The 27,594-nt window shown below is 42.1% G+C and overlaps 1 protein-coding gene across 1 annotated transcript in view; it reads right to left on the bottom strand.

Annotated features, from left to right (window-relative positions):
* Positions 1-1,402: 1,402 nt before the first annotated feature.
* Positions 1,403-27,594, bottom strand: part of vapb (VAMP (vesicle-associated membrane protein)-associated protein B and C) — a 77,954-nt gene continuing 51,762 nt past the window's right edge. Inside the window, exons 3-7 of the mRNA XM_043710045.1 lie at positions 21,624-21,727; positions 13,258-13,338; positions 8,662-8,688; positions 6,096-6,269; positions 1,403-2,567 (exon numbers count right to left, since the gene is read on the bottom strand). Coding sequence (XP_043565980.1) covers positions 2,409-2,567; positions 6,096-6,269; positions 8,662-8,688; positions 13,258-13,338; positions 21,624-21,727 — 545 coding nt within the window. The 3' untranslated portion in view covers positions 1,403-2,408. The remainder of the gene's footprint in view (positions 2,568-6,095; positions 6,270-8,661; positions 8,689-13,257; positions 13,339-21,623; positions 21,728-27,594) is intronic.

The following is a 27,594-nucleotide window of genomic DNA, read 5'->3' as shown; positions in this document are numbered from 1 at the left end:
GGCTTCAGTAAGCTTTAGACTTTTGTTTCTCTGCAAATATCTCACTTTTCCTTTACTGCTGCTGGGTCAAAATCTTGGAACTCCCTAACAGCAATCTGGGTGTCCCAAAGACTGCAATAATTCAAGAAAGCACCTTCTTTCTTGGGCAATTTGATATCTACATCCTGTGAAAGGATTAAAAAGAAACATTTGTTATTGAACATACTGTGTGCAAAGGTTGGTGCATGGGATATAACCATCTGGTCAGATCTAACTAACTCGCACATCAGATTCACCATTAGTTTTTCATTTGTTGAGTCTCTGGTCGGGATTGATGTACAGGATGTATAGTTCTTGAGGATGCTGCAGTAGCATCCCTTCCTCTGAGGCAGAGGATTCAAGTCCCACATCTGAACAGGTTGATTAAAAATCTCCACACTGAGAAGAGGGTCAAGTAGTAATGCTGGCAGACTTGTACTGCTTATGAGCTGTGGTCTACTAGCATCTGGCCTCAAGTCATGAAGTTCTTGGCAGTTCCTGCACATTTGTACTTTTCTAGTTAATTTGTTGATAAATTTCAGGCTTTTTTACTGAAAAATCTGATCTCCCATCAAGGCAGTGGTCATTCAATCTCGCCAGGAATGACTCCAAACTACATCTCTACTTTGAAGATGACTTCGCATACAGTATGTTCAATAACAAATGTTTCTTTTTAATCCTTTCACAGGATGTAGATATCAAAGTGCCCAAGAGAGAAGGTGCTTTCTTGAACCACTGCAGTCTTTGGGCTGTGGGAACACCCAGATTGCTGTTAGGGAGTGCCAGGATTTTGAACCAGCAGCAATGAAGGAAAAGTGAGATATTTTCAAATTAGAAAGGTGAGTGCCTTGGTGGGAGTTTGCAGGTCTTCACGCTGCCATGGCCTTTTTAGGTGGTAGAAGTCACAGGTTTAGAGGATGTTGGCAAAGTTGCCACACTGCATCTTGTAGATGGTACACACTGTGCACCAGTAAAGGAAGTGAATGTTTAGGTTGGTGCATGGGATATAATCATGCAAGGCAGCTGTGTGCTGAGTAGTGCTGAGTTTCACCTGATTATGAGCTCCACACATCTAGGAAAAGGGATATGCAAAGAGGTCATCCCACAGTACAAAGCTAGACATCTTCGCTGTGCCTGGAGCGATCATTTTGCACTGCACATTATTCAGGTGGGATGCTGGTGGATGGAGGGCTGCATCTGGTAGCGAACTAACATTCAACATGCTCGACAGAATGATAATAACCTTACTGCGTTGCAGTGTATTGTGGAGATATCTAACCCCATGAGAATGTAGTGACCGTGCAACTTCTGAAGGAATAACTGCAGGCAGAAGGTTCCACGTACAAGCAAACAGAGTTCTGGAAAATAATGACATTGAGCAAAATCATTTAAATTTGGGTCTTTATTAAGATGCTACATAGCCAAACAGGATTGGTCATTACAGCATAGACTATTTAACTACAGTACTAATATTCATTGTGTTCTCTCTGATAAACAGTTAATTATATACAAAATAGTTGCCCAACTGCTGTAGTCCAATATTGAATGATCAAAGCTGATAGTACACATCTAATTTCACTGTAGTGCCTAAGGCATGTGTGGGGGCGACTATCCCACAATGTGGTTCTCAGCAGCAATGGCCTTGTCAGTCCACCAAGCTCCCAAATGTGGGTTGAGCAGATAGCAGGTAACAATCTTTGACTTTAGTTACTTGTATTAAGTGTGAAATGGAATACAGGAGGTCCTTTATTATTTGTCAAATAAAAGCATGGGACAATACGTTAAAGAGTAAGTGGATCTAGCCATTTGTTTTTTTTTTGCTATTCTATCTTCTTTCTAACCCTGACACCGGCCATTCTGAAAGACGGCATTGACTGAAACTGTTCAACACTTTTCCCTTTTGGGGTTGGGAAGACAGGGCGCTTTTGAAAATCTTACATGGGATTGATAAGCTCACTTTCCCAGCCACCCAGCCCAGTTATACACACCAGGTGGCAGAGACAGCACCAGCATTCATTTAGTGTACATAAACTGGTAATCCTGTGACAGGTACCATAATCTTACATGATTAAAATGACACCTAGAATATGCCATCACCACATCAAAATGTTCTCTCTTGACCCTCACCCACCCACCCCCACCCGATGATGTGAGAACTCTCTGCATGTGCAACTTACTGTACAACTTTATAATTAACACAAGGTTTCTCCCGATTATCTTACTGTACTTGTGCAAAGGGGTAACTGAAAGGCAAGAACCCGTGAGATGCTGTACATTAAAGTGTTTTTTTTATTTTAATTTTTGATCATGAAATCATTTCTACCCCATGATATGGCAGATCAAACAAAAAGACAACCCAAGCTAACAGACCACCAGCATGCTGCCTCTGTCTACAATACCAGTTTTCCCACAATTGTCCCCAGGATAAAGAACAGGACAACCATAGCGATCATCCGAGTGGCAGGTCCTTCTTCTTTGATCATTATATTCTTGGATAGTATAGGATTCCCAGGCTGAGTAACCCTCCTCATTCGCAGCCCATCATCCTCCTACAGTACAAAAAACAGTTCAAAAGGTCCTTTAATCATAAGAGTTTGCTGACTGAGGTGAGCAACAGAATACCTTTCACCTCAAGCCCAGGCAAGTACAGTACAGGTCGTTCTTCTAGAATGTGATGGTTGCATTCTTTTGCAACCCTGCATTATATAAAATTGCGTGGTAAAAACAGGGCTTAAAGCATTGGTGATGGAACCATGGCACAGCCAACACATGTTTTAAAAGTTTGAGTTTTAGAAAAGTGTCCCCAGTTTGTCAATTGAGTTACAGTGAATTCACATTAACAAAATGATTATTATAGCAAAATGACCTGTACAGTTTAAATACATGGTAATGCTCCTTCTACATTGTCCCCATCAAACACTCCCAGGACAGATGCAGCATGGAGTCAGACACAGAGTAAAGTTTCCTCTACATTCTGCTCAGTAAATAATCCAAAGATAGGCACAGCATGGGCTTAGATAGAAAGCTCACTCCACATTATCCCCATCAAACACTGCCAGGGCAGGTAACACATAGGACTAGTTACAGAATTTGATTATACAGTGCTTTAGTGATGTGGTATTACCCCCAAGCTGAAAGAAACCCCAATTGTGCACCAGCAAGTCTTTGTTTTATTTCACATTGTGCCATCTCATGCCCTTCACTGTCAATGACAATGTCAACATGTCACTATTTGGGTTAAACAAAAGCCCTAGATGCTGAAGTTCAGCTCAGTAACTTAGGTGCAGAGGAGGAGTAAAAGGACAGAAGATGATTAAGGGATGAGCCATTGCAGCGAGTTGGGACAGTAAGCCAAGGATCAGCAATCTGCTTTAGCTGAGGAACTTCTCTTTAAAAAATAGTCTACGTAAAATAAAAACTATTAGGAGCTGCAAATGAAAGTTTCGCAAATAAGCAAACTGACCCTACCAGGATGAGTCATTCCCATTAATAATATAATTAAATCTATCGTTTTTATTTTCAATAGAAAAAAAGTTATCTTAACTCTGAATTGATAGTTTTAAAAACATTTTACTATAATTCTGAAGTTTCAGTGTGGGCTTACCAGAGACTGACATTGCAAGGTAATTTCACAAGGAGTAACAGAGAAAGGATTTCAATCCCATGTCTTGGCTGTAATACAGACTGGAGTTTCAATGGTAAGTAGGCTAGTGCAGGAATTTCCAACCTGCCATGCCCAATTTTTATCAGTCAGTTTGGATTACCATTAAAAATAAATAAGTTCAAAAATGAACTTGATTATGGGGCGAAAATATTTAACAGAACTAGTTACAGAATTTGTTATAACTCCAATTGTGCAGGACTTTCACAGAAGTCATCACTGCGCTCAAAATAAATGCACTCAACTGGGAGAGCTATACTGTGTTTTTGGTTTGAGAAACAGCTTTCAGGTTGTCACTACTTTGTTTCTTATATAACCAAGATGTTAAATTATTTAAAATGTGATAGTGGAAATTTTTTTTTAAATCGCTTGAATCAATAGCTAAAGAAATCCTTAATTCTCAGGATCATACATATAAAGTTTGTTTCAAAGATAATTTTAATAACAAAATTATGCCGACTTCACGCAGAGGGCTATGAATCTTTGGAACTCTCTACCTCACAGGGTTGCAAATGCTCTGTTGTTGGTTATACTTATGGTTGAGATAGCCACTTTCTTTGGTCTCTCAAGGGGTAAGGGGATAGGTGGGAAAATGGGAGTTGGAGGCCCTAGGAAACAGATTCCTTTCAAAGGGGTATAAAAGGGGAACCTCCGGTAACTGTCTGTGTGGAGTTTGCACATTCTCCCCGTGTCTGTGTGGGTTTCCTCTGGGTGCTCCGGTTTCCTCCCACAGTCCAAAGATGTGCAGGTCAGGTGAACTGGCCATGCTAAATTGCCCGTAGTGTTAGGTGTATTAGTCAGAGGGGAATGGGTCTGGGTGGGTTACTCTTCGGAAGGTCGGTGTGGACTTGTTGGATTGAAGGGCCTGTTTCCACACGGTAGGGAATCTAATCTAATCAAAAAATACCCCACAACATTATTTTGAAGAGCTAGGGTACTTGCCCAGTTGGCCTGACCAACAATTGACCCTTGGTTATCACCAACAGAATTAGAATTAGGTTTATTGTCACATGTACTTCAGTTACAAAAGCACAGGAGTACAGTGAAAAGTGTATAATGTCACCAACACATGGATCATCTTAGGTACAAAAATAGAGAAAATAAAGAAAAAACATTACACAACATTACAGATATACATAGCATAAATTAGGAAAATAAAAAATAAAAATAAAAAGATAGCCATTACAGTCTTTCTGTAAGGGCTATAAACAGATGACCTGCTTGTTATTACATTGCTACTTGTAGGAGCTTGCTTTGTTACAAATTGGTTACCAGGTTTTGCGTGTTACATAGAATCATAGAGTCATACAACACGAAAACAGACCTTCAGTCCAACTCATCTGCACCGACCAGACATCCCAAACTAATCTTATCCCATTTGTCAGCAAATAGCCTATATCACTCTAACGCCTTCCTATTCATATGCCCATTGATGGCTTTTAAAATCTGGAATTGTATTCGGTTCCACCACCACCAGACATGCACTACCCATGTTTGAAAAATATACCCTCAGCTCTTTTTTAAGTCTTTCCCCTCTCACCTGAAACCTAAGATCTCTAATTTTGAACTCTCCTATCCCAGGAAAAAGACCCTATACATGCTCCTCATAATTTTATAAACTTCTAAAAGTTCACCCCTTGGTCTCCAATGCTCCAGGCAAAATAGCCCCAGCCTATTTACTCAACCAAGATGCAGCACCTCGCATTTATCTAAATTAAATTCCACCTGCCACTCCTCAGCCCACTGGCCCATCTGATTAAGGTCCCATTGTACTCTGAGATAATAATCTTCATTGCCCACCACTCCACCTATTTTGATGTCATCTGCAAACTTACTAACCATGTCTCCTGTATTCCCATCTAAATCATTTATGTAAATGAGAAAAGCAATGGACTCAGCATGGATCCTTGCAGCACAGCACACCACAGTCACAGGCTTCCAGTCTTAAGAACATCGCTCCACTACCACCCTCAAGTCAATTATTTATTCAACTGGCTAGCTTCCTCTGGAACCATGTGATCTAACCTTACTAACCAGTCTACCACGCAGAGCTCTGTCGAATAATATTTTAGTGAAGTCCACGTAGGCAATGTCTATCGTTCTGCCTTCAATCTTCTTTGTTACCTCTTCAAAAAACTGATTCAAGTTAGTGAGACATTATTTCCCAAGCACAAAACCATGCCAGATACATCTAATTGGTCTTTACCTTTCCAAATGCACGTAAATCCTATCCCTCAGAATTCCCTCCTACAGCTTACCCACTACTGACGTAAGGCTCACTAGTCTTTGGTTCCTTAGCTTTTCCTTACAGTCTTACTTCCAAAGGATTTCACAGCTGCAAAGTGCTTTGAATATTCCAAGGTTGTGAACAGTACATCAATCCACCTCGCTTCTGTTTTCATCCAGGAAGCCTCACCTTTAATTGTTTGTTCTCCTCACGGAGTCTCTGAACCTCTGATTTAAGTATCCTGCAGTCGTCCATCACTTTCCTCAAGTCTGAATCATCCAGGGAGGAGCTGGTTGATTTTGTCATCATGGAGGCTTCTGTTTTCAGTGAAGTGGAAGTGACTTTATTCATCTCCAGCTCATGCTGCAGAAAATGGTCCAAAAATAATTATTAAATAAAATGAAATAAAAATGCCACATTTGAATCTAAAATTATTTAGATTAGAATGATTTAACATAGCTATCAGTTCTGTTACAAGTTAGTGACACAGGAGATGGGGATTTTGCTCATTGTCAGTTTGGATAAATAACAGCATTCTCACCTCCAAGTGAGGTTCTCAAAGGTTCAAACAGTCCGACACTGAGTGAGGACTGTATTGGTGGATGCATCATCTCTTGGTGAGATATTCAGCTAAAGTCCTAAAGCAGAGGAGCTCTCCCGGTTAATGCTTATTGCTTAATCAACATCAAAGTCAATTCATACGGTCACCTATTTTGCTGTTTGAGGGATTGTTTGTGCGTTTGCATTGGCTGCTCTAGTTATGAAACCATAATGAACATAAGAATGTACTGACTGTAAATCACTTAAGGGTGGCATGAGCAGGTGGAAGACCACCGTATATACAAGTTCCTTCTTTAACTGAAATAAAGGACACTAATTTTTTTCCCTCTTGCCTAAGTATTGGGCGACACCAAAGTCAAGCACTGAATGAGGAAGTCTGAACTCCCCAGTTCTAGATCAGCAACACTATTCTCGCTGACAGTTAAATCTGACAATGCATGGCCTTTGAGTAAGTCGATAATCAGCCACTTCTATAGAACAATGCTCTCAGATTGAGTATGCTTGTTCCACTAAAACCATTCTTCATGTTTCTGTCCAGGCTGAAGTTGCACACAGTTCTGAGGAGTGAAAACACTGTTGCATTACATTCAGATGTAGATGTATTTGCAGATGCATGGATTTATAGAGATTTCAGGACATGGTGACTGGTGAAAAATTCCGATGCAGTAAGTAACAGATGCCACTGAGAAATTGACAGCAACTGAAGTAAGTTTCTTCGAAGGGTGAGGGACCCTGTGGAATGCACACCACATCTTCTCAACTGTCCTTTGTGCCATTCAATTGCATGAGGATTGAAAACACAGGTAAAAAGACAAACAGAAGTTAAAACTAGAACACGAAGGAAAGCAGGAAGTATCAGAAATGGACAGCAAGAGCTGTCAAAGTCGGAAGGGGAAAGGACAGGTGCATGGATTAAACCATTCAGAGTGTTAGCACTGGTCTCCCAGCATTTGCCATAAAACAACTGGGAAGTGGATATGGTGAACACTAGACTGAGCTTGTTTTATATGCACACCATCCTGGCCAAGGACAATCACACATCTTTTAGTTTTGAATGGGTACACTCACTGTTTAGTTTTCAAGTGGGTTGCATGCCTTTCAGGGTATTATTACAAATTACTTAAATCTTATTTTAGTGAGTCTTCACACACACACACACGCGTGTGCACAAGCACTTATTTAGTACACTAGGTATCTGGCACGGACCTTGAACAGATAGTACGTGTTCATATGCACAGATACATTAAGTTAAGGGTAGGAATGCCATGATAATGTTGAACATTACAGCTAGTGCTGCAAGAAAAAAATCTGTGTCAAGAATAACAATATTTAAGATATTATACTTGCCCTGATTATGTGTCCTGTAATATACTACCACATAATATGTATTGAGGTAGTTTGAATTGTCAAAGCCGCCTGGTTGTGGGGGCTCCTGTGTTTCCTTTTGTAAAACACTGCAGACCACCAACTCTTAATGGGGAAGTGTGACATGGAGGGGTAGGTATAAGATTGTTCATTATATAATGATACCTTACATCACTAACACCAAGTGGAATTGGTATATTAACCCTGAGCAGAGAGGTCCACTTTCAGGAATTCCGCAACAAACTACGACAAAAGTTGTAGCCAGCCCGACATTCCTACAATGAGCTCCTGATTTCCACTCCATTGTGGAGCCAGAACAGGTTGAGAAAATAATTATATTTATGGAGTGGAATTTGGAAACTTTACAAGCAACCTCTTATACAAGCAACCTCTTATACCCTGGGCAAGAAAAGGAACGGGATTTCAGATTTCTTAATAACCCACCAGAAGTGAAAAATTCAAAATGGCAAAGTCTGGCAAGAGTCCTTGTGTGAGAAACCTCTTGATTGCAATGAGACTCCATTCTTACATATTTACAGCACAGGATGGGTTTACATAAGCCCATTCCTTAAGATAGGTTAGTGATATGGCATAGAAAGAACAAGATCTTGTTTCCAATAGACTCCCACCATTTGAAGCACGGTATCGGACCATGCGATGTGAATAGTAGTGTTACTGGGGCTGAAGTCAGTATGTGCTGAAGGGGAATGTCACACCACGTATATTATATATCATGACATCACCACATCCAAGAACTGGTTAGGACAAAACGGTCAATCCAAGACAACATTAATCTCACAACCGTGAGGGATTACATTTACATCCTTACATTTCTCTTTCTGTGTACTGGACGCCACTGAAACATTAAGAGAAAATGTTGCGGAGTTATACATTTAATAATACAGTACCCTCTGGTCTTTCAGAATAAGGTGACAAATATCTCCCATAGTCGTCTCTGCCTCACCACCGATATTTCACATTTTTTGATTTGCACAGTGTGCAGCTGTGAAACAGAAGCAGCTCAGGGGGCCGTTCCAGCAAAAGCACATTTTCCACATTTTGAATGGATTATAAATTTGAGAGTGTCTCCCAATACAGAAGACCATTCAGAGGTTTGTGACGATGTTAGCCCTTTCAGGTTGGCCTAGCTGGTCTCACTCTTTTCTCCAGTAGCCCTGGAAGTGTTTCCTTTCCAAGTATTTTGTTATCGGTGTCTACCCATTGCAAAGATGACAAAATCTCCCCTAATTCGTTCTCACCTTACATACCAGCAAACTCAAATAATGTAACTTATCACTTTCCATCCTGGCCATGTTCTACGTTTCTCAAGATGGAAGTGTCATAGGGTTCGACAGCTACTAACAGCCGGTTAGAATGTGAGAGCCTGGTGTGGAGTCAGGCTATGTTACCGAGGTCTCACAGACATCCACATTCATGTACATTCCTTTTGGGGCTACTGCCTTAATGCTGGGATCCCGTTGATCTGGAGTTTTGAGTTCCTTAGCCTAGGGGTACTAAGTTACCAATTAAAGCAATCCAAGAGTGGCTCAAACTGAGATGAGAAAACCTGTACAGGTCTCACGGCTTGCATGGTGTGGCACTGTACTTCATGGTGCTTGTCAAGCATTCTAAAAGACGGCTTCTCCAACTTAAACTCTGAACTTTCCACCAACTGACTGCGTTGATGGACATGGAGGTAGCAGCCACCTACCAATTATACACTGTCCCACTTGTTTCGAGCACAGGCACAGGATGACGTCCTAAATTAGAGACTACAACAGGTAAGTTCAATTTGGAACATTCGCCAGCAGAGGACTCGATGAGAGAGAGAGAGAGAGAGAGAGAGAGGGAGAGAGGGGGAGTGTCTGAACAAGGTGCCATAAGTATGTGATGGTCATTGAGACTCTTTTGGTGCAGTGATAGTGTTCTTATCTCTGAGCCAGCTAAGTCTCATCTGCTCCAGAGCTGTGCAATAACATCTCTGAACAAGCTGGTTAGAAAATATCTTGCAGATAGTCATTCTTAATTTCAGTAAGGAATTTGGGGGAAACTAATTTGCCTGGAGAATGTGAGGATGTGGAACTCACTGGCACAAGAATAGCTTAGATGCATTGAAATTTCAGTAAGGAATTTGGGGGAACTAATTTGCCTGGAGAATGGTGAGGATGTGGAACTCACTGGCACAAGAATAGCTTAGATGTATTGAAACTGTGGTCTTATTTAATGAAGCAGGATGGGAGGAGTTTCACATGAAGGGAAGAAATGGTTATTGATCCATTGGGACATATGTACTGTTAAATGCAACCTAATATGTAATTAGGTGAGGTCAAAGGTGTGGCTGATTGTAGTCCATTCAGGTGTGTTGTCCAAAACATCATTGTTTCCTGGCATCAAGATGGGTGTGAACAAGATGAAACAGCAATCCAACTCACAACTGAAGCCTGGTCCCGCTATAAATTAGGGTACACTTCATAGATGAGGGACTTCAGTTGGATACAGAACTAGCTCGAAGGTAGAAGACAAAGGATGGTGGTGGAGCGTTGCTTTTCAGACTGGAGGCCTGTGACCAGCAGGGTGCCACAAGGATTGGTGCTGGGTCCACTGCTTTACGTCATTTCTATAAATGAACTGGAAGGGAACATTGGAGGTATGGTTAGTAAGTTTGCAGATGACATCAAAATTGGAGGTGTAGTGGTCAGCCAAGAAGGTTACCTCAGAGTACAATGGGATCTTGATCAGATGGGCCAATAGGCCAAAGATTGGCAGATGGAGTTTAATTTAGATAAACGTGAGGTGCTGCATTTTGGAAAAGCAAATCAGGGCAGGACCTGTACATTTAATGGTACAAAGAGACTGTGAATTGCAGGTTCATGGTTCTTTGAAAGTGGAGTCACAGGTAGATAGGATAGTGAAGGGGGTGTTTGGTATGCTTGCCTTTACTGGCTAGCGCATTGAGTATATGAGTTGGGAGGTCTTTTTTCATTGGAACAAAGAAGGATGAGAGGTGATTTGCTAGAGGTGTATAAGGCATTGAGAGGCATAGATAGAGTGGATAGCCAGAGACTCTTTCCCAGGGAGGAAATGGCTATCACGAGGGGGGCATAATTTGAAGATGATTAGAGGAAGGTTTAGAGGAGATGTCAGAGATAGATTCTTTACACAGTGGTGGGTGTGTGGAATGCACTGCCAGCAGTGGTACTACAGTCAGATACATTAGGGACATTTAAATGACTCTTGGATAGGCACTTAGATGATAGTAAAACGAAGGGTATGTAAGTTTGATCTTAGAGTAGGATAAAAGGTCAGCACAACATCGAGGGCCGAAGGGCCTGCATTGTTCTATGTTGCAGCGGTACAGAACATTGGTTCGGCCACTTATGAAATACTGCGTTCAATTCTGGCTCCTTGTTATGGGAAGGATGTTGTGCAACCTAAAAAGGTTCATAAAAGATTTACAAGGGTGTTGTCAGATTTGGAGGGTTTGAATTAAAGGGAGAGGCTGAATAGACTAGGACTATTTTCCCTGGAGCATCAGAGGTTGACGGTGACCTTATGGAGATTTTTAAAACCATGAAGGGCATGGACAGGGTAAACAGCCAAGATCTTTTCCCTGGGGTGGGGGAGTCCAAAACTAGGGGGTATAGGTTTAAGGTGCGAAGGGAAACATTTCAAAGGACCTAAGGGGCAACTTTTTCATGGAAAGGGTACTGTATGTGTGTGTGGAATGAGCTGTCAGATGAAGCGGTGAAGGCTGCTACAATTACAACATTTAAAAAGCATCTGGATGGGTATCTGAATAGGGAGGATTTAGAGTTATATGGGACTAAAATGATTTAGGATATCTGGTTGCCATGGACGAGTTGGACCGAAGGGTCTGTTTTTGTGCTGTATATCTGTATGACTCTATTGAGACAGGCCGCAGATCGCTCAGAACAAAGGGAAACAGGCATTCTTTTAAATGAACGACAAAATATTGCCAGGTAGTCCACGAAGGCAAGTGACATGTTGTACTGTTTAGAGGTGACATATTAGTGAGATTGCATGTGGAGTGTCCATGTACTTTTGGTCTCCTTATTTATGGTGGCATGATTTGGTTTGGTGGGTGGGACATTTCCCCCCAGCAATGGAGGTGGATCAGAGAACTTTCACTAGGATGACTCCTAGGGTAAAGGGGTTGTTGTTAGCTCATTGGAATTTAAGAGGCATGAGAGGAGATGTAATTGAAAATACATGATTCTGAGGTGGCTTGTAGATTAGATTACGAGAGAATGTACTACTTGTAGGGAAGTATAGAAGTAGGCCTCATAGTTTCATTGAGCCACCATACAATAGGAAGGCTGTGGTTGCACTGGAGGAGGTGCAGACAAGATTCAGCAAGGGTTTGAGCATTTTTGCAGCGAAGGGAGGCTGGATAGGCTTGGGTTGTTTTCTGTAAAGCTGAGAAGGCAGGAGGAGTGGGGTTCCTGATTGAGGTAATAAGATTATGAAATATATGGACAGGGTGGATAGGAAGCAGCTGTTCCTCTTAATTGAAAAGTCAATAACGAAAAGGCATAATATTAAAGAGAAGGGAAGGAGAATTTGAGGAAACTTCTTTTCACTCAGAGGGTGGCAGGAATCCAGAACACACTGCCTCAGAGGGTAATAGAGGCAGGAAACCTCACATTTTAAAAGTATGTGGATGAGCACTTGAAATGTCATAACCATGTACAAAATATTTAGTTCCTCTGCTGGCAAAGGTTGAATATGAAATGATACTGAATATACACAAACATTCAGTTATAGCATACATCATAAAATCCAGTTAAGAGTCGAAGAGTGTGGTATTGGGAAAGCACAGCCGGTCAGGCAACATCCGCGGAGCAGGAGAATTGATGTTTCAAGCATAAACTCTTCATCAGCTTTCCCAGCACCACAATCTTCGACTCTGATATCAAGCATCTGCAGTCCCTACTTTCTCCTATAAAATCTAGTTAAGCCAAGTTATTAATGACCAGTGTTTGTACTCCACAGGTGATCAACATGATTAAGTTGAGTGGCGCTGAAGTCTGTAAAAAACAATGGCAGTGTACAAAAGCAGAATGTGATCCCAACAATACTGAGATTTGAGGGTTTAGCTGGTACAATGCTTAGTTTTGTGTAGCTTAAGTTTGTACCTTCAATCAACTACCTTGAAGTTTCCTGCCATTTCCATTAAGTTGCAACCTTCAAAGTATTAGTGGTTAAAATTAGATTGAATTACGTCTCAGTCAGACATGTAATTACCCTGATCATAAAATGCCCACTTGCTATGTTCCAATTTTGGGCACCACTGCTGTAGCTAGAATACCAGACTCAAGTGATCACCAGGTGCTGATCTTAGTTGGAAAATCCCCAGGGCTGGGGTTCCCTTCCTCCCTTCCAGACAAGAATCTTTTCAACTTACTGTTTTCTCATTCTCAGAGGGCAGTTCAAAGACGCACCGCAGCTTGGAATCCATTAAATCATCGGGCTTTGCCTCTTTCCACTGGAAATAATCAATAAACAGGTTAAGCATTTAATCACTGACAACCCCTTGTAAACCTAATAGAGGAGCAAAAGATCATTTCACACTCAGGTGGTCTGTTACACCAGGAATTGGAATATGTGGAAGATCTCAGATAGTTCACTGAGGCAGACAGTGGGAGCCCAATTTGATGATCCAACAGATGGCATTGGTCAACATCCAGTTTCATTTGTATACAACTACTTATGACTCACAGCTCGCAAGCTCAAACAGGAGGTGAGCCAGTAGGAGCACATCGAATAAGATTGAATTTTACACAAACTATACCAAAGAGGTTCAAATTCAGACATAGATTGCAATACATCAAACTCAGAAACACAACAGTCAGTGAGTTTGTCACTACTAATATTTCGTGGCACTGATTGCCAGTCTTAAATTTTATGTGTAAGCACTGTGTGTAATGTGATGGTGGGAATGATGACTGGGGACAACAACTGAGTGTAGGGTAGGGGTAAATGAGTGAAGAAAGAATAATGGATTTTGGGAGCAGCAGAGAGATCAACAGACCCAGGGAGAGTATGTGTGGGGGTGCGGATGTGCTTTTTTTTGGGGGGGGGGGGGGAGGCATTGAGCATGAGTTGTGTGCTCGAGCACGGGTGGAGTGTGCGGTGTGCGTGCACCCAGAATGTGTGTGTGTGGGGGGTATGAGAGTCGAGAGTGTGGTGCTGGAAAAGCACAGCAGGTCAGGCAGCGTCCAAGGAGCAGGAGAATCGACGTTTCAGGCATAAGCCCTTCATCAGGAATGAGAATGAAGGGCTTATATACCCAAAACGTCGATTCTCCTGCTTTTCGGATGCTGCCTTACCTGCAGTACTTTTCCAGCATCACACACTCAACTCTGATCTCCAGCATCTGCTGCCATCACTTTCTTCTGGTATGAGCGCGCGCGTGCGAGGTGCAAGAGCATGTGCATGGTGTGTGCATGTTGAGACAGAGGTGGTTGCAGAGGGACAGAAAAGATTCAGAAGAAAATGGAGGGTGTGGTAAGAAGCAATATTGGAGTTTACCTATTTTAATTCTGCACTTTAGGATTGAGTGGTATTGGTGTTATGAGCACAAATTTATTTAAATTACCATCATCAGTAGAATGACTTTGCAGTATGCTGTTGTCATCTGCTTCTACTGACTATCTGAGGCAGAAAGGCTAAATTAAATATGATTTTCCTGTCCAACCTGCTTTATGGACATTAGTAGCAGCCTTGAATGAGCACTTTCCACTGTTACTGGATATCTAAATATAGCCTTGTAATTAGTGATCTCCATTTCAGACAGAAAACCATTTTAACAGGCAGCAAAAGAGGAGGATTCTGGGTAATTCAAGATGGAGGTCAGGAAAATTTGTGGCTGTATGAGTTGCTCCTTTTTTGAGGTATTTTAGGTGTTGGAGGTGATTTCCTCGAATTCCAGGAGCAGCAATTGCTGTTTTATATGCTGTTGCGTTGTCTTGGAACTTTGGAGAAAAAAGTCAAAATAAGGGCACTTTTAAAAGGGAGGAGGACAGACAAAAGGCAGCACAGGGATGGTAAAGGAAAGAGAGAGAAACCTACACTGCTAACTGACATAACAGTGAACCTGCGCAATTACTGCCTTTGCTGTTTGAATTCATATATCTCTGGACATCGGAGTGCGTCTAGGAAAACTTAAACAGCAAAATTCACAACTGATCTTGGAGGAACCTGTTTCCCAGAAGTCACAGCACAGAAACAATAATTTTAAGTGTAGCCTTGCTGTAAATCTACAATGGCGATTAGAGTGGGTTCTTTCCTGATTATATGTTTTATTAAGATCTGTCTCCTGACTAAATTTTAAAAATATAAGCGATAAGTATGAAGTTAGCCTGGAGCAGTGTTTGTTTAGAGCAGTAAGACAGTGCTATTTTCTGGGTCTGTAGATTGTGAAGGAGCAAAAATGGCCTTTAATAGAGTGATATGCTCTTCCTGTTGGATGTTGGAGTTTGGAGAGAGTTTACGTGTTACTGAGGATTATATCTGCAATAAATGTCTTTGGTTGCGAATCCTACATCTCTATGACTCTATCAGACTGAATGGATCAGTTGGAGTGACCATTGGAGGCAATGAGGAACTTAGAGAGCAAGGGGGTGTGACGGATGGCAGTTATAGGAAGGTAGAAAAGCCACAGATACAGTCAGACAGATGGGTTAACTCCAAGAAAGGTAGGCAGGTAGTGCAGGAGTCTTCTGTGGCTATCCCCATTTCAAACAAGAATGCTGTTTTGGAAAATGTAGGGAGTGATGGATTCTCAGGGAAAGGTAGCACAAACAGCCAAATTTCTGGTATCAAGACAGGCTCTAATGAGGGGTACATCGGGTTCCAAGCAATCGATTGTGTTAGGGGACTCTCTAGTCAGGCACAGACAGACGTTTCTGCAGCCAGCAGTGAAAAATCAGAATGGTGTGTTGCCTCCCTGGTGTCAGGATCAAGAATGTCTCTGAGAGGGTGCAGACTGTTCTCAAAGGGGAGAGGGATCAACTCGAAGTAATTGAACACATTTGAACAAACCATATAGGAAGGTAAAAGAATGAGGTTCTGAAGGGACAATATAGAAAGTTATGCAAAAATTTAAAAATGAGGTCCTCATGAGTAGTAATATCTGGATTATTCCCAGTGCTATGAGCTAGTGAGGGCAGGAATAGGATGATAGAGTAGATGAATGCATGGCTGAGGAGCTGGTGTATGGGAGAAGGATTCATATTTTTGGATCATTGGAATCTCTTCTGGGGTAGAAGTGACCTGTACAAGAAAGATGGATTGCACCCGAATTGGACGGGGATTAATATACTGTTATTTGGGTGGAACTGAGAAATACGAAAGGGATGATTACCTTATTTGGATTGTATTATAGACCCCCTAACAGTCATTGGGAAATTGAGAAACAAATTTGTAAGGAGATTTCAGTTATCTGTAAGAATAATAGGGTGGTTATGGTAGTGGATTTTAACTTTCCAAACATACATTGGGACTGCCATGGTGTTAAGGGTTTCAATGGAGAAGAATTTGTTAAGTGTGTACAGGTAGACAACCCTTTAGCTGAAATCCTGAAAAGCTCCTAAGTCCGAAGGTTTTTTGTGTAATTTTTTTTCTCATCAACTAGGTTGTTCAGCGAGCAAACAGTTAAGCCAAGTCCACACCCACTTGATGCATGTCACCAGATGCGACAATGGGGGGGGGGGCAGCACTGGCAGGCCTCAATTCTCTCTACAGGCCCATTTTATTCACAGTAAGTCTATTCTTCGGAAAGATTTCACCATCAAACTGCCACTTATTCTGAAATTCGCAAAATTCTGAATTCCGAAAACCAGCTTGTCCGGAGCATTTCGGATAAGGGATTGTGCACCTGTACAAGAAGATTTTCTGATTCAGTATATGGATGTATCTACTAGAGAAGGTGCAAAACTTGACCTACTCTTGGGAAATAAGACAGGGCAGGTAACGGAGGTGTCCGTGGGGGAGTACTTTGGGGCCAACAACCGTAATTCTATTAGTTTTAAAATAGTGATGGAAAATGATAGACCAGAACTAAAAGTTGAAGTTCTAAATTGGAGAAAGGCCAATTTTGACGGTATTAGGCAAGAACTTTCAAAAGCTGATTGGGGGCAGATGTTCACAGGTAAAGGGTTGGCTGGAAACTGGAAAGCCTTCAGAAATTAGATAACGAGAATCCAGAGACAGTATGTTCCTATTAGGGTGAAAGGAAAGGCTGGTAGGTATAGGAAATACTGGATGTCTAGAGAAATTGAGGGAGCGGTTAAGCAAAAGGAAGCATATGTCAGGTATAGACAGGAGAGATCAAATGAATCCTTAGAAGAGTATAAAGGCATATACTTAAGAGGGAAATTAGGAGGGCAAAAAGGCGACATGAGATAGCTTTGGCAAATAATGTATTTGTAAAATCCTTTTGGATTTTCCTTAACACTAAGGACAAAAGGGTAACTTGGGTAAGAAGAGGGCCCCTCAAAAGATCGGCAAGGCAGCCTCTGTAGAACAGCTGCAGATGTGGGAGATACTTAATGACTATTTTGCATTAGTGTTTACTGTGGAGAAGGACATGGAAGATATAGAATGTAAGGAAATAGATGGTGACATCTTGAAAAATGTCCATATTACAGAGGAGGAAGTGCTGGATGTCTTGCAACGCATAAAATGTGGAAAAATGCCCAGGACCTGATCAGGTGTACCCTTGAACTCTGTGGGAAGCTAGGGAAGTGATTGCTGGGCCCCTAGCTGAGATATCTATGTCACTGATAGTCACAGATGAGGTGCCGGAAGACCGGAGGTTGGCATACATGGTGCCACTGTTTAAGAAAGGTGGCAAGGATAAGCCGGGAAACTATAGGCCAGGGAGCCTGACGTCGGTGAAGGGCAAGTTGTTGGAGGGAATCCGCAGGGACAGGATGTACATGTATTTGGAAAGACAACAACTGATTAGCGATAGTCAACATGGCTTTGTGTGTGGGAAATTACATCTCACAAACTTGATTGAGTTTTTTGAAGAAATAACCAAGAGGATTGATGAGGGCAGAGCGGTGGACGTGATCTATATGGACTTCAGTAAGGCATTAGACAAGGTTCCCCATGGGAGACTGGTTAGCAAGGTTAGATCTCATAGGTAGAAGACAGAGGGTGGTGGTGGAGGGTTACTTTTCAGATTGGAGGCCTGTGACCAGTGGAGTGCCACAAGGATCAGTGCTAGGTCCACTACTTTTTGTCATTTATATAAACAATTTGGATGTGAACATGTGAGGTATAGATAGTAAGTTTGCAGATGACACCAAAATTGGAGGTGTAGTGGACAGCAAAGGTTAACTCAGATCTTGATCAGATGGGCCAATGGGATGAGGAGTGGCAGGTGGAGTTTAATTTAGATAATTGCGAGATGCTGCATTTTGGAAAAGCAAATCTTAGCAGGGCTTATACACTTAATGTTAAGGTCCTAAGGAGTGTTGCTGAACAAAGAGACCTTGGAGAGCAGGTTCACAGCTCCTTGAAAGTGGAGTGGCAGGTAGATAGGATAGTGAAGAAGGCGTTTGGTATGCTTTCTTTTATTGATCAGAGTCATGAGTACAGGAGTTGGGAGCTCATGTTGCGGCTGTACAGGACATTGGTTAGGCCACGTTTGGAATATTGCGTGCAATTCTGGTCTCCTTCCTATCGGAAGATGCTGTGAAACTTGAAAAGGTTCAGAAAAGAATAACAAAGATGTTGCCAGGGTTGGAGAATTTGAGCTATAGGGACAGAGAGGCTGAATAGGCTGGGACTGTTCTCTCTGGAGCATTGGAGGTTGAGGAGTGAACTTAGAGGTTTATAAAATCATGAGGGGCATGAACAGCGTAAATAGACGAAGTCTTTTTCCTGGGATGGTCGAAGTCCAGAACTGGAGGGCATAGGTTTATGGTGAGAGGGGCAAGTTTTAAAAGGGACCTAAGGGGCAACTTTTTCACACAGAGGGTGGTGCATGTATGGAATGAGTTGACAGATGAAATGGTGGAGGCTGGTACAATTGTAACATTTAAAAGGCATCTGGATGGGTATATGAATAGGAAGGGTTTAGAGGGATATGGGCTGGCAAATGGGTCCAGATGAGGTTAGCATATTTGGTCGGCATGGATGAGATGGACCGAAGGGTCTGTTTCCGTGCTGTACATCTCCATTACTCTAAATGCAGTTATTTAATGTTAGATTTATGACCTCATGACTGACATTAACAATTTTCCACTCTGCACAATTTCCTTACCAAATGATCTATCTCTTCATTGTGCTCTTAAAGAGCCATAGTTCCTCCAGCTTAGTAACAACCAAAGCATTCGGAATATATGGCTTCTAACTCTGTTCTTAAGCATAATATATCTTCGGCAAATCTTCATCGCTATATGATAAATAGCACCTAGTCAACAGGATTTCTAATTTTGGGGAAAAACACAGTCTTAAATGCATATTCAAAATTTGGAATGTCTGTTTCCCTTCCCATGCAGTGGGTTTGTAGCAATATCTGCCACAGAGATAAGAGAATCTAAAAGAAATTAGCTCATATTTGCACCATAAAATCATGAATTAGGGGTCTGGAGCTTGTACAGACCCAGTCAGAAACATCCTTTCTGCAACCACCCTGTGCTTGCTTTAAAGAATCAGTTCTCATTATTCTAAAGTTTAGGAAATAGATTGGTCGTATCAACTGCAAGATTATAATAACATATTCTACAAATGGAAGTGGGAGGTTACAATGGGACAGGGCCAATCTAAGCAGATGGGCAAAATTTTGACAGTTTTAGTTTAATACTGGAATGTGTGAACCAACTCACTTTGGATCCCAGAAAAGACAAAACAGAATGACAAGTGCCTTGGACCTGCTGAGGAAGATATTTTTGTGTTTGTGCAGACAATAATGGAAGACTGGCGCAGGTGCAAAACAAAACCTAATCAAAATAGTTAATACTGTTGGCTCTTATCTCAAGAGAACAGGAATAAGCTGTAAAGAACACTGGTTAGTCCCAAATGAAGCACTATGTTCAGTTCTGCCAGTTTATGCTTGAGCAAGACACACTAGCTTTGGAGGGTACGAAGCCCAGAAACATCCAAATGATATCAGGACTAATGGGGGTCGGTTAACTCAGTTGGCTGGATTGCTTCTTTGTGATGCTAGCAGTGCAGGTTAAATTCCCAAACCAAAGCTGAGGTTACAATAAAGGACCCACCTTCTCAACCTCACCTGAGGTTTGGTGACCCTCAGGTTAAACTCACCACCAGTCGTCTCCCTCTAATGAGAGAGTAGAGTAGCCGTGTGATCTTCTGGGACAGTGGTGACTTTCTTACTTTACTAGGACTGAAATGCTAAAGCACGCAGACAGGTTGCATAAAATTGGCTTACGTTCTTTGGAAGTTAGAAGATCAAAGGGTGGACTACCCTGATGTGTTCAAAATACACTAAGTATCATTAGGAAAGGTACACAATCCTGAATAATAAAGTATGGTGTGAACACGTGAGCAAGGACATTCGGAAATCAGATAATTTGGAAGGATAAATCAGGGTAGGACTAAAACACTTGAGGTAAGGTTCTGAAGAGTGTTGCCAAATAAAGAGACCGTTGAGTGCAGGTTCATAGTTCCTTGAAAGTGCAGTCGCAGGTAGACAGGATAATGAAGAAGGCATTTCTTGTACCTGTCTTTATTGGTCAGTATAATGAGTATAAGAGTTGGGAGGTCATATTGCGGCTGTACAGGGCATTGGTTAGGCCACTTTTGGAATACTGTGATCAGTTCTGGTCTCTCTGCTATAGGAAAGATGTTAAACTTGAAAGGGTTCTGAAAAGATTTACGTGGATAATGCCACGGTTGGAGGGCTTAAACCATAGGTACAGGCTGAATAGGCTGGGGCTATTTTCCCTGGAGCATCGGAAACTGAGGGGTGACCTTATAAGAGGTTTATATAATCATGAGGGGCATAGATAGGATGAACAGCCATAATCAGATAACAGTGGTTAGCACTGCTGCCTCACAGCGCCAGAGACCCGGGTTCAATTCCCGCCTCTGGCGACTCTCTGTGTGGAGTTTGCACATTCTCCCCGTGTCTGCGTGGGTTTCCTCCGGGTGCTCCGGTTTCCTCCCACAATCCAAAAATGTGCAGGTTAGGTGAATTGGCCATGCTAAATTGCCTGTAGTGTTAGGTGAAGAGGTAAATGTAGGGGAATGGGTCTGGATGAGTTGTGCTTCGGTGGGTCGGTGTGGACTTGTTGGGCCAAAGGGCCTGTTTCCACACTGTAAGTAATCTAATCTAATCTAATCTTATCTAATCTAATCTTTTCCCCAGGATAGGGGAGTCCCAAAGCTAGCAGGCACAGGTTTAAGTTAAGAGGGAAAAGATTTAAAAGGGGCAACTTAATGACACAGAGGGTGGTGCATGTATGGAATGAACTGCCAGAGGAACAATTACAACAGTTAAAAGGCATCTGGATTGGTATTTGAATAGGAATGGTTTAGAGGGATATGGGCCAAAGGCTAGCAAATAGGACTAGACTAATTTAGGACATCTGGTTGGCACGGAGCAGTTGGACCAAAGGGTCTGTTTCCATGCTATACATCTCCATGACTCTGACTACCGCAAAGAATAATGCAAATGCAGAATTCTCTCCCTGAGAGGCTCTGGATCACTTGACATTTTCATGACAGAAACACTCATATAGTGCATTAAATGAAATCTAAATATATATTGTAGTAATAAAAGCTGGTACGTACTACTGCTTCCATATCCTGGCAGTCTGCTGGAGCAACCATGGACTGAACCATAAATTTGTGCTTGCTTTTCTCATTGGGGTCATAGTCAAATGGCTGTAGCATCACTGTGAAAAGAAAAAAAGAACACTGTGGATGAGAAGAAAGGTGTGCGCTGCTCCAATTACTGTCTTCCTCTCTCTACTGAGCACGAGCTATTCCACAATATCTACCCAGTTAGCAGCAAGTTGACATTGCATACAAATATGATGCATATTCTGGCCACTTTCTGTTTTTGTGGGCTGTAGAGGTGAAATTTCCAACAAGGGATCATGTTAAACCACCCTCAAAAGTAAACCAAACTTTAAGCTGCAATACTTTGACTAGCTAAACATCTATGAAAAACACCATGGCAGTAGTAAAAACAAAAATGTGCATTCCCAGAGATTCTGAACAAATAACCTTTCAAAATAAAAGTTAAGGATAGACAGTAAACCAAAACATGTTAGCAGCTAGTTGGTAACTTGATTGCTGCAATTGAACACAGGAATCCCACTCAGTTCCACTGCAGCCTTCTGACACTATACCTTCGCATCTATAAGGCGAGAGACAAAGAAGTCATCTAACATTCTAAGTGTCAATACCTGTTGAAACTTACATTCAATTCTCTTCTCAGTATGAAATGGAGTATCCAGACAGCGACTGTGGGTTCATGCAAGATAAATCACTGTCACAGACAAATGTTATGCTACTAGTTTATCAATCAATTATTAGCCCAAATACCTTTCCTGACGGTACGACATTGATTGGGAATGATTTATTTTCCATTAGCCTCTTGCTTTTTCAGGGACAACTCCTATTCACTCAGGGAAATACGCAGTGTAATCATTGTGTGTGTTATTCAGTATAGGATAGGAATGCAAAACAGAGATGTGACCATGTGCTTTCAACAAGAACATTCTGCGGTCTGCTCAGGGGAAGGAACTTGGAACCACAACTTGAACTTTGCACTGTAACATAAATAATGTTTTTCATCAATCCCATCAAGTGGCAAATTTAGAGGCACCAAGATGAAAGGTGGAACATCAGAACAATGTGCGGTCTCAACTCAATGGAGATGCTGGAGTAAAATCATACTTACTGTGTCACCTACGTCTTGCAGTCCGTTTAGAGATTTAACAAAAGTAAGTTTCATTTAATGCTGGGAGGGATAACTGAAGCCTAGAGCATGTGGTACCTGGTGATGTAGGATATTTTCAAGGCTTGAAATGTCTCAGATGTCTACATATGCAGAAGGATTCCTTCTCAGCTGAACATTTTAGAGTCTGAGGGTGCTTTGGAGACACTTGCCAGCATCAGCAAAGCCAGTTCATGAAGAAAGAAGAGAAAGGAAAGATAAATTCATCATAGTCCCAGAGGACTGCTCTCTCGTTGAAGAGAGATCCGGATGGTGGTTTAACTTTAGGGTCACCACGCCTCAGGCACCAGGTATGGTTGAGAACACAGGGCCTTTATGATTGACAGTCAGTCAGTTTGGGAATTGAAACTGCAACTGCTGGCATCACTCTGCAGCAAAACCAGCTGTCAAGCCAACTGAGCTAACCAACACTAGAAGCGCAAAGAGAAAACAATGTTTGGCTTCTGCAAATGCTTGAACACCTTGAATACCAAAGATGTGTGGCAATGACAATCATCTTGCAGAAGCTATTGTAAACTGCAGTGCAGATTTGAGATAAGGGGTCCATAACTAGGCACTGCTAAGGAATTCTGGATTAGTGGTGCTGGAAGAGCACAGCAGTTCAGGCAGCATCCGAGGAGCAGCAAAATCGACGTTTTGGGCAAAAGCCCTTCATCAGGAATAAAGGCAGAGAGCCTGAAGGGTGGAGAGATAAGCTAGAGGAGGGTGGGGGTGGGGAGAAAGTAGCATAGAGTACAATAGGTGAGTGGGGGAGGAGATGAAGGTGATAGGTCAGGGAGGAGGGTGGAGTGGATAGGTGGAAAAGAAGATAGGTAGGTAGGACAAGTCATGGGGACAGTGCTGAGCTGGAAGTTTGGAACTAGGGTGAGGCAGGGAGGGCCGCAGATCCTCCAATAATGTTAGGAGGCTGCTTAATGCAATTCAAGCATGTCAACAACTGTCAATACAGAGATTGGTGATTTCTCTAGATGCAGAGAAGGCACTTGACCGAGTTGAGTGGCTATACCTTTTCTATGCTCATTTTATTTTTAATCAAATCCAGCAGTTTCGGTGCCTCGCCTGACACAATGCATCATCTCGTTTGGCATCTTTTCAGGGCACAAGATCAATTTTGCAAAATCAGAGGCCATGCCACTGGGTGGTCTTACGAAGATGCTAGGTCTGGAGGGCGAATCTCGATTCTGGTCACAGGAGAGTTTTATGTATTTGGGCATTTTCATCACTCCAGTTCTTGATCAGTTATTTAAAGCTAATTTTGTTCAATTATTCAACAAAATCAAATAAGACCTTCAAAGATGGGAGGTGCTTCCGGTCTCATGGTTAGGTCGGACAGCTCTTATTAAGATGAATATTCTCTCCTGTTTGTTATACCCCATACGAATGATCCCCCTAATTTTCGATAAGCAAATGTTCAGGAGACTGAACGGCTGGTTCAGCTCTTTTATTTGGCATCATAAGCGGCCCCTTATTAAATTAGCTAAACTGCAATTTCCTCACAGACTAGGGGGAGTAATCTCCCAGACATTAAAACCTATCAAACAAGCTCGCTTTTATCTTACATGAGTGATTGGGCTTGTGGGAACCCTCTTTCAATATTGTTAGATATCGAAACCTCTCAGGTAAAGTGCCCTCTTACTAGCTTGCTGTTTTTAGACAATATTAAGGAATATTGCCATAACTCAATAGTTATCAATACTGTCAAAGCATGGAGGGCAATTCAGCAGAGAGAAGGCAATATTGGCAAAACATCTTTTCTTACACCTATAGTGGGTATGCCGGGTTTTCTTTTTTTTTAGAATTCAGAGTGTGGAAACAGGCCCTTCAGCCCAACAAGTAAATGTAGGGGTATGGGTGGGTTGCACTTCGGCGGGTCAGTGTGGACTTGTTGGGCCGAAGGGCCTGTTTCCACACTGTAAGTAATCTAATCTAAGTCCACACTGCCCCTTCAAAGAGTATCCCTCCCAGAACCATTACTCTGCATTTCCCCTGACGAATGCACCTAACCTATACATCCCTGAACACTACGGACAATTTAGCATGGCCAATTGACCTAAACTGCACATCTTTTAACCGTGGGAGGAAACTGGAGCACCAGAAGGGAACCTATGCAGACTCAGGCAGAATGTGCAAACTCCACACAGACAGTTGCCCGAGGCTGGAATCAAACCCGTGTCCATGGCACTGTGAAGCAGCTGTGCTAATCACTGAGCCACTGTGCCTCCCTAAAACCAGGGATGATGGATTCAGAATTCAAACATTGGGCAACTAAGGGTGTTGCATGGCTGATTTAATTGAGGGAGACACAATGGTGTCTTTTGCTCAGTTAGCACGGAAATACAAGCTCTTTTGTTTTTTTCAAGCTAGTGATTTTATTCAAAAAAAGACTACACTTTTGACTGATCCCTACAAATCCAACCTAAAGAGAAGGGTGCTCAGTGCTAAGAGTACACTTTTTGACAGCACTTTATATCATCAATTGGGGGGGGGGGGGGGGGGGGGGGGGCGCGCACCCCCTCAGTTGAGTTCAATCAGCTTTGCAGGTGTAGGAGAGAGCACTAAGCATTGAGGTCTCCTCAGAGGCATGGGAAGATATTTGGGAAAATGCAAGAAAGATATCAATTCGCAATAGGACCCATGCTTTACAGTTGAAGATTCTCCAGAGGTCCACTTGGCTCCGGATCATTTGTCAAAATTTAAACAAAGGTAATTTCAGCATGCCCCAAGTGTAAAGTTAGTACGGGCATTCGTACCTATTGTCTCTGGTCCTGTGGCAGGCTTCAAACATACTGGAGCGCTGTGGTGACTGCAATGAGGAGGATTTTGGGTGTCAGGGTGGAGAAGGACCCGATCTCTCCTCTTCTTGGCCTGCCCAATTAATTCCCTGTAGATCCGCATAAGAGAAACCTTCTCAACATTCTCACTTTCTGCGCCAGAAAATCTTGTTAGGTTGGGTATCCTAAAATCCCCTGGGCCTGTCGGGTTGGCATAAGATTGTTATGGAGCATATCCCCTTGGATTTTCTTACAAGTATGGTGCACCATAAAACTGAGAATTTCTAAAAGACATTGTGGCCCTTTTTTGAACTACCTGGACACAGATTTATCTGCCACACTAATAAGGGCTTTTATATAGCTGTAACAATTGTGCTTTATGAGTCCAATATTCAGAGAGGGGGAACTGCGAATATATGAATATGTGAAACTTAATGCTCTCAATATCTGTATTTGAGAGTTTTGTTGAGCTATCTTTCTTTTTAGTTTGTTGGTAGTTATTATTTATTGGTTAAGTAATTAGTTGGGGCTTTAAAAAACTTGTTGGGCCGAAGGACCTGTTTCCACTCTGTAAATAATTTAATTTAATCTAATCTAATCCAGATATTATTTACCCTAGAGTACCTCCTTTTTAAATTCCTGCCTAACTTCCTATATTCTCCCTTCAGAATCTCATCCTTTTCCCTTTCCATGTCGTTAGTTCCAATGATGGGAATATTGGACCAAGTACCGATCAGTGAGGAGGGGAACCAACCTCCTTATTAGGAATGCTGACAACTTGCTCTTGGCCTCTGCAAGACAGAACATGTTGGTGCCTTATTCTAACCAGCCATGTACGTAACTCTCAACTTTATTCAATCTGTGCCAGTTTGCTTGAGGTTCAGTTTGCAATCCTGAAGTTACTTTCTAATTTAGCTCCTAACTGTGTAGGTTGTTTGAGCAGAACCTCCTTTCTAGTCCGATCAATATTTTTAGTACTAACATGGATAATAACAACTGGATTTCTCCCCTCCAACTCCCACCTCAATGCCCAAGATGTCTTCAGACCTGGCACCATGCAGGCAACAGAGTCTTTGGCATGTGCGCGCGCACACACACACCCCTCCACCTAAGTGGGGAGGTGGTGTATATTGGTACAGTCATCCCTCGCTTTTTGAACATTCACTTTACGTCAATTCGCTTTTATGAAAGTCCCACTTTAGTGCCTGTTTTTGCTAACAGGAAGAGAATTTTTGCTTTTATGAAAAGGCACATGCAGCTAGAATGGCGCCGCCAAGCACCTTCCCCAGGAACTACACCCAGCAACTCAGCATCAATCTGCCATAGTTTTGAACTGTCTGTGAGCTTCTGTGCTTTTTCTTGATTTATTTTGTGCATCCATTAGCAAGATATACCCTCAGGTATCCTGTACCTCCCACCACCCCAACCTCTGACAGCCTTTACTAAATGCTAGCATGAGTTTAGGTTTTACGTGTTATTTGGTATGATTTGTTAGGTTTCTTTTGGGTCTAGGAACCCTCAAAATTCTTTCCATATAAATTAATAGTAATTACTTCTTTGCTTATGTCATTTCAGCTTACGACGGTTTCATAGGAACGCTCTACTTTCAGATATAATGGGACACCTGTAATGACACTGATCGAGTAATCCAGAAACCCAGGTGATAGACTACAAAGTAGGGATAATGGGTAGGTACCCAAATTGACAGGATGTGACCAGTGGTGTCCCACAAGTATCTGAATTAGGCCATCCGCTAGTCACAGAATGTATTAACGACTTGGATAACGGCACAGCAAGACAGCATTGTTGACAATGTAGATGATAGCATAAAATTACAAAGGGAAATTGACTGACTAAGTGAATGAGGAGAAAGTGAGGTCTGCAGATGCTGGAGATCAGAGCTGAAAATGTGTTGCTGGAACAGCGCAGCAGGTCAGGCAGCATCCAGGGAACGGGAGAATCGACGTTTCGGGCATAAGCCCTTCTTCAGGAATGAGGAAAGTGTGTCCAGCAGGCTAAGATAAAA

The sequence above is a fragment of the Chiloscyllium plagiosum genome, chromosome 20 (genome assembly GCF_004010195.1).
Source record: "Chiloscyllium plagiosum isolate BGI_BamShark_2017 chromosome 20, ASM401019v2, whole genome shotgun sequence".
Lineage (NCBI taxonomy): Eukaryota > Metazoa > Chordata > Chondrichthyes > Orectolobiformes > Hemiscylliidae > Chiloscyllium > Chiloscyllium plagiosum.
The sequence above is the reverse complement of the archived record's forward strand: the minus strand, read 5'-3'. Positions and strand labels throughout refer to the sequence as shown.